General features: G+C 41.4%; 1 protein-coding gene across 7 annotated transcripts in view; it reads right to left on the bottom strand.

Annotated features, from left to right (window-relative positions):
- The window catches only part of lrch1 (leucine-rich repeats and calponin homology (CH) domain containing 1), an 89,133-nt gene that overhangs the window by 49,407 nt on the left and 32,226 nt on the right, over positions 1 to 7,500 (bottom strand). For all 7 annotated transcript variants that reach the window (XM_069155151.1, XM_069155153.1, XM_069155147.1 and 4 more), the window contains exons 3-4: positions 3,859 to 3,985; positions 3,025 to 3,130 (exon numbers count right to left, since the gene is read on the bottom strand). In XM_069155151.1, the coding sequence (XP_069011252.1) occupies positions 3,025 to 3,130; positions 3,859 to 3,985 (233 nt within the window). The remainder of the gene's footprint in view (positions 1 to 3,024; positions 3,131 to 3,858; positions 3,986 to 7,500) is intronic.

The raw sequence follows: 7,500 nt of genomic DNA, 5'->3' as shown, positions 1-7,500 counted from the left end.
TCCAACCTCAATAAATAACCACAATGTCAGTGATGCACTGAGATTAACATAACATCTGTTGGAAAAGCAGCGCTAACAATAACCAGCTGCTTTTCAAACCACTTGATGACTTGTTTACTCAATGAGTTACAAAGTTGGAGCTTTTTGGAAGATTCCCGCAGCCTCACTGGTGTGTTAAACGTGAACTGCATTTAGGAGCGAGGAGAGTTTTGCGCTATTAACCGAAGCCTCCTGCTGCCATGGCGACGACTCCGGTTTGAAGGAACATTTTCCCATCAGCTCCGGCGCTCTGATCTTCCGATTGAGAGCTTAACACCGATGCCGCCCTGAGCTTGGCCGACCTTTAAAACCCCCCGAAACAGTCACGGTGGTCCGATCTCTGCACAAGCTCAACAGATATTAAATCAAAAACAACAGCCCTCCCCGAGTCAGGGCTGCCGTCCAGTCTGCCTGATCCGAGCCTCCCCGTCACTGCAGCATCGAGTTGTCGAGCCAGTTGGAGGCTCATCCATCAATCCAGGAGATGGTCGTGATGGCGAGGGACGAACATGTGTCCCGTCAGGAACGCAGAGCAATAAATCCAGACAGAGTGGACGATCTGAGGCGCAGGGCTAAATCTGGATGAGTCGTCCTGATAACGGTCGGCGGTCGCTCATTATTTTTGACTGACTGTCTGCAGACCTCACTCAGTCTGTTCAGGGACGACTGACAACGCAGACAGAAGAATGCTCCTCCCTCTTTCAATACCTTGATTTCTGTGCAGGTTTCAGGTTTTTATCCATTTTAAAAAGGAAAAAAACACTTTTGTTGAGAATACAAAGAGGAAATCAGCAGTAGGAGGTCAAACATCTAAAATGTGCACAATCCTGGACTAGTTTTCTGATTGTTAAAAAAACAAACGTTCAGATCAAATTGGTTCCATTCTGTGAATACTGGCAGGCTACCGGGAGCTTCTGGATCAATTACCAAACTTTTGGAGAAATAAAAGTGAATTGTTGCCAGTTAAACAGCTGGCGTTGGAGGCTTGGTGGCAACTGGCAGGTTGTGTCATGTTTACCGCTGGTTGTGGACAAGCTCAAATCTCATTGATCAGGGAGTTTTGATGCTGCCTATTTGATGGTGTAATAAGATGCTACAATTGACCAATTGTCCATAAATACCTCACATACATGCTATTATTTACCCCTGTTCAGTTAATGTTACAATTCACAAATGTTCCATAAATGCTTGAAATACAAGTCGACACTACAATTTACAGATGCACTGATGTTACCTGAACGCCTCACGTGCAGGCTATAAGTACTTTAGCTAGCTGGCTGTGCAGTGATGCCTCTGGTCCCCACTCAGTTACTGTGGCAAACCCAACTCAGATAGAAAGGAGAAATAAGGCGTTGTAATCAAGCAGCAGCCAACGGTGACGTCACCCGTGAGGCCTGTCAATCAAACAGACGCGCCCCAAAAACACGGCTTTTTGAGGCTCATTTTCTGAACTAATGACAGGATTATGTTCAGATGGATCTCCAGAAAACTAATAACAAGGAGCGACTTTAGCGAACAACACCAAGATAACTTTATTGACTTTTGCCTGGATGACATTTTTTGTTTTTGTTTTTTTGGAGCCAACCTCTAGTGGTACTCGGTGGTATTGCAGTTTAAGGCACATCGGACTCATTTGTCTGACCCGGAAACTACCTTCACTTATATGTACAGTTTATGGTTATAATGCTGTAAAGACGTGATTTTATGTTATTGGGCAGCCGCCCAAGTAGAGCCTGTACACTGTATGAGTAATGTTGACCTCTGGTGACCTCTGTTCATTGGCTGATATTTTGTGAAGTGCAGCCAGGAAGGTGTGGGTGTTGAAAGGTCTTCATTTTTAGCTTTTTTTCTGTCTGAAATAATCTGTTTATGATTTCTGGAGTTACAATCAGGCACTGCCCCCGTCAGTCAAGACTAAACTGGTCCGTCCACATATAGTCCAGATAGTGAAACTAAATTAAAAACCCTTTTTGGTTTTGTTTCAGCACATTTTCGACTTGCACTGCTGCTTACTGAGAATGATAGTTCACATTTGTGCAGGTTATCTAATATTAAAAAAAAAAAAAAAAAAAAAAAAAAGACTTGCAATAATTGGTCAGTGATCAGAAAATTAAAGAGCAGCTTTTGTTTTCTAAAAATATTAATCAACTGTTTTTTCTACATTATTTCAGAGAAAAAAATGTCAAAACTCTCATCTTTGAGTTTCTCCAACATGAATGTCTGCTGGACAAAATCAGGTTTTGCCATTTCCAGATAAAAAAAAAACTAAAACCATGGACAGATTGAACAATAATAAATGGTTATGAGTCATGGCCCTTATCTAATGAACAGTTAAGATAAGCAGTAGAAGTATACTGGATCATCAGCAGACCTTGGTATCACTTCCTCATTAACTCTCAAAGCCTGTTTTTTTCCAGTTGTTCTGGTGATCAGCCGGCAGTCGGACCGGGTTCTGTCTCGCTCCAGAGGAGCAGCAGAGGCTTGTGGTTGACACTCTTCTCTGTGTCACCGACTTCTTTCAGACGTTCGGGGACGAGAGGTCGCTCCTCGGTCACAGAGGGTGCAGTGTATATTTGGGGAACTGGGATGGGTGTGGCGGTGCAAACAGAGGACTCTGTGGTCTCAGATGGACCGCCCCGTCTGGCACATGGAAGAGATTGTTCCATTTCTGAGTCTAATTACAAATCCTACTTGACTTTTGAATAACACTTAACCAAAATGATAGAAGAGACTAAATGTGTACTCTTGAGGTTCACAGTACCTCCTGCACTGTGCAGAGGTAATGTGGGATCAACAGAGACGATAAGGTTCCGTCCTACAGACAATAGAAATGATACGTTTGGTTTGAATCACACACAAAATCTAAAACCTTTCCAAATACATCTCACCGACCTTTCAGACACAAGCCTGAGCTTTCTAAAGGTGGTTTCAGAGATGAAAAGAACAAAAAGATCATCCGGTCTAAATGTTATTTCTTAAACTCACCCTCCGGCAGGACGCAGAGAAGGTTCCGGCGAACGTTTAGCTCTCGCAAAGCTTTGAGTCGGCCGATGTGACGAGGAAGAGCCGTGATCTCGTTGCAGCTGATGTCCTGCGGAGGGTGAAACAGAAACTCTTGTTTAGAGCCAAACAGGATGGACTTCATTCTACCATGACCCAACACACCTTCTGAAAATGAAACGCGAGTTCAGCAGAACGCTAAACAATAATAATGAAAAACAAGGCCTTCTTCGCTGCAGACCTTTGAACTTATAGTTGTTAAAGCACAGGTGTCTAACAGGTGATGGCTGAATTATGTTAATAGTCCTATGAGCCATGAAAACATTTTTCAAAAAGTTAAATAAGTGGGATGCAGCCATCACTAATGTGTCAAAATATCTGCTGTGAAAAAGGTTTATGCAGCAGCAACAACAACAACAACAACAACATGCTGTACGCCTGCGATCAGTAGCAGCTTGGGGCTCGGTGCCTTGGCCAGCGACACCTCGGCATGCGAACAGGAGGAACCCGGGGAACAAACCACCAACCTTATGATGAGCGGGCAGCCCGCTCGACACGCCCGCCCCAAGCTTCCAAATATTTCCTGACGAATGTGAAGGTTCTGTTGACCCAAACTTGCATTACTTCATTATCTTCTAGCCTGTGATGCCGAGCTGAAAATGACTCTCGGCTTCACACGAGGGTTCAAAATAACCGACGTGCACTCTCCAGACTGGAATAAAACCCAGCTCAATGGGGTTCGAGACATTTACACAGAAACATGTTGTCACTCGCTCCTGACAGTGACGTCACACAGTAAACACACCGACGCGGTCTTACCAGCTCCATGAGGCCGTGCAGCTGTCCGATGGTCTCCGGCAGGCTCACCAGCTTGTTGTTGCTGGCGTTGAGGACTCTCAGAGGTAAACCGCACAGACAGGCCGGCAGGGAGCCCAGCTGGTTCCGACTGCAACACAACACGTCACGTCACATTACTCCATCGTATGTTGGAGAACAAGCGATAACATCGTGATCACGGGACTTTGTTTTTGATATCAGACAGCAAGTCGATTAAAAGATAAACCAACTGAAAAACAATGAAAAAGCCACTTCGTTTTACTCGTGACACCTTTAGAACGGTCAGTATAAGTGCATCCCCCCTTTTAGACATACAATAACAAATTGGACCTGGAAAGCAGCAGACAATAAATAAGAGAGGTGCGCAGAAGCCCCTCTAAACAACAGATGAATATTTTACCATCAAATGCATCATTAAATGTGGAGGTGAACGGTGGGCTGTGATTTCATATTCATACTCCTGTTTACTGCTGTTCAGGGTTGTGCAAACAGAGAGACTCATGGGAAAAAAAAGGAAACATATCTCACAGCAACACGTGTGTCTGTGTGTGTGTGTGTGTGTGTGTGTGTGTGTGTGTGTGTGTGTGTGTGTGTGTGTGTGTGTGTGTGTGTGTGTGTTGTTTACATAGAAGAAGCTTGCTTAAAAGGTTTAACATGCAGAAACACATATACAGAGATATGAAAGCAGCTTGGCATCAGACAGTCTGCAGATAGTGGGATAGTCTCCAATCTGCAGGAAGCTCTCATCACAGATGTCGTCCTGGCGGGGGAGAAACACTGCAGATAAAACACGGTGCACTCAGCGGAAGTCGTGGTTGAGCAACGGTCTGCTGGCATTTTGCCTCTAATGTTCGCCGTCGTCGCTCGTTTGTTTTGTAAATAAAGCTGATTCCGCCGTGCGGCTGCTGTCGGCCATGTGAAGAGCCGAAGCTCGGTGATCGTTGTGTGATTGTTCAGGTCGTGCTGATGAGATCGTACACGGTTGGAAGAAGGAATGGAAATTGCAATTTGAAATGTGAAAAAAGTCCTTTTTCTTCAGATTAACAGTGATCATGATGACTTCTGCGTCAAAGACCGTCAGGAATGTCTGGACCATCGGTCCCAACTTTCATACTTCAATGGCACAAACTGAACTGGTTTCGTATTATCTAGCAAGTTAGCTTGTCATTTGGTACCAAATTTCAATAGCTACGCTACATCCGTAGTTACATGTCTGTTTGAAAATATTTATACGCAATATTTTGCATCGTTTTAAAAGAAGTAAGTGTCTTGTGTGTCAATGAGCCGAAGCAGCAGCTTCTACTCAGGCGGCCGGTCAACGTACAACAGTCACTCAGTTGGGTAGTGACTCGATGAGACGAACGCTGTTACAGCATGTATCATCCTGTATCATCCTGTATCCTCATGTATCCTCATATATCCTCATATATCATCATGTATCATCCTGTATCCTCATGTATCCTCATATATCCTCATATATCATCATGTATCATCCTGTATCCTCATGTATCCTCATATATCATCATATATCATCATGTATCATCCTGTATCCTCATGTATCCTCATGTATCCTCATATATCATCATATATCATCATGTATCATCCTGTATCCTCATGTATCCTCATGTATCATCCTGTATCACCATGTATCATCATGTATCCTCATGTATCCTCATATATCCTCATGTATCCTCGTGTATCCTCATGTATCATCATGTATCCTCATGTATCCTCATATATCCTCATGTATCCTCATGTATCCTCATATATCCTCATGTATCCTCATGTATCATCCTGTATCCTCATATATCATCATGTATCATGTATCCTCATGTATCCTCATGTATCATCATGTATCATCATGTATCATCATGTATCATCATGTATCATCATGTATCCTCATATATCCTCATGTATCCTCATGTATCATCCTGTATCCTCATATATCATCATGTATCATCATGTATCCTCATGTATCATCATGTATCATCATGTATCCTCATGTATCATCATGTATCCTCATGTATCATCATGTATCCTCATATATCCTCATGTATCATCATGTATCCTCATATATCCTCATGTATCCTCATGTATCATAATGTATCCTCATGTATCATCATATATCCTCATGTATCATCATATATCCTCATGTAGCATCATGTATCCTCATGTAGCCTCATATATCCTCATGTATCATAATGTATCCTCATGTATCATCATGTATCATCATGTATCCTCATGTATCATCCTGTATCCTCATGTATAATCATGTATCCCCATGTATCACCATGTATCATCATCTATTCTCATGTATCCTCATGTATCATCATGTATCCTCATGTATCCTCATGTATCACCATGTATCCTCATATATCCTCATGTATCATCATCTATTCTCATGTATCCTCATGTATCCTCATGCATCATCCTGTATCTTCATATATCATCCTGTATCCTCATGTATCATCATGTATCATCATGTATCCTCATGTATCATCATGTATCCTCATGTATCATGTATCATCATGTATCATCCTGTATCATCATGTATCATCATGTATCCTCATGTATCACCATGTATCATCATGTATCCTCATGGATCATCATGTATCCTCATATATCATGTATCATCATGTATCATCCTGTATCCTCATGTATCATCATGTATCCTCATGTATCACCATGTATCATCCTGTATCCTCATGTATCATCATGTATCCTCATGTATCATCATGTATCATCATGTATCCTCATGTATCATCATGTATCCTCATGGATCATCATGTATCCTCATGTATCATCATGTATTCTCATGTATCCTCATGTATCCTCATGTATCCTCATGTATTCTCATGTATCATCATGTATCCTCATGTATCATCATGTATTCTCATGTATCCTCATGTATCATCATGTATTCTCATGTATCCTCATGTATCATCCTGTATCATCATGTATCCTCATGTATCATCATGTATCATCATGTATCCTCATATATCCTCATGTATCATCATATATCCTCATGTATCATCATGTATCCTCATGTATCCTCATGTATCCTCATGTATCCTCATGTATCATCATGTATCCTCATGTATCCTCATGTATCCTCATTATGATGGCTTGCTAGTTCACGGTCTGCATTTATACTGTCTGTAAGTAAAACAGCAGATTCATTGTCATTAGCTTATCACTTGAGTTATATTTTACATATTTAAGATATATACATTTATATTTATTTGGAAAGTCCCATGGTAAATAATCTGTTCATATTACTTTTTAGAGGAAAACATTCTTCATTTTATTTATTTACATTTCTCTATTTTGTATCATTCATTCGTATTTCTTACTTCTTTTAAATCCTATATGCAGCACACAGTATTGATGTTTGCACTTCTTTCAGTAAATGCTAAAAGACAAATTGCCAACACATCACTCCCCACACAGGCTTTACTGAACTTAGTGCGAAGCAGCAGACAGAGCTGCTTCTCTGGAAACATCTCTTTAATGGCTCCTATTTTATATACTGTATATATTTCCATGCTTGTGATGCACTTTGAGTGTTCTGCATAAATAAATCTGAGTAAAATCAAAACAAACTGTCTTTAAACTCTGACCAGG

This window comes from Embiotoca jacksoni, unplaced genomic scaffold (genome assembly GCF_022577435.1).
Source record: "Embiotoca jacksoni isolate LCO1_2020_lvr unplaced genomic scaffold, fEmbJac1.0.p SCAF_2, whole genome shotgun sequence".
Lineage (NCBI taxonomy): Eukaryota > Metazoa > Chordata > Actinopteri > Embiotocidae > Embiotoca > Embiotoca jacksoni.
Note: the sequence above shows the minus strand (reverse complement) of the source record. Positions and strands in the feature narration are given on the sequence as shown.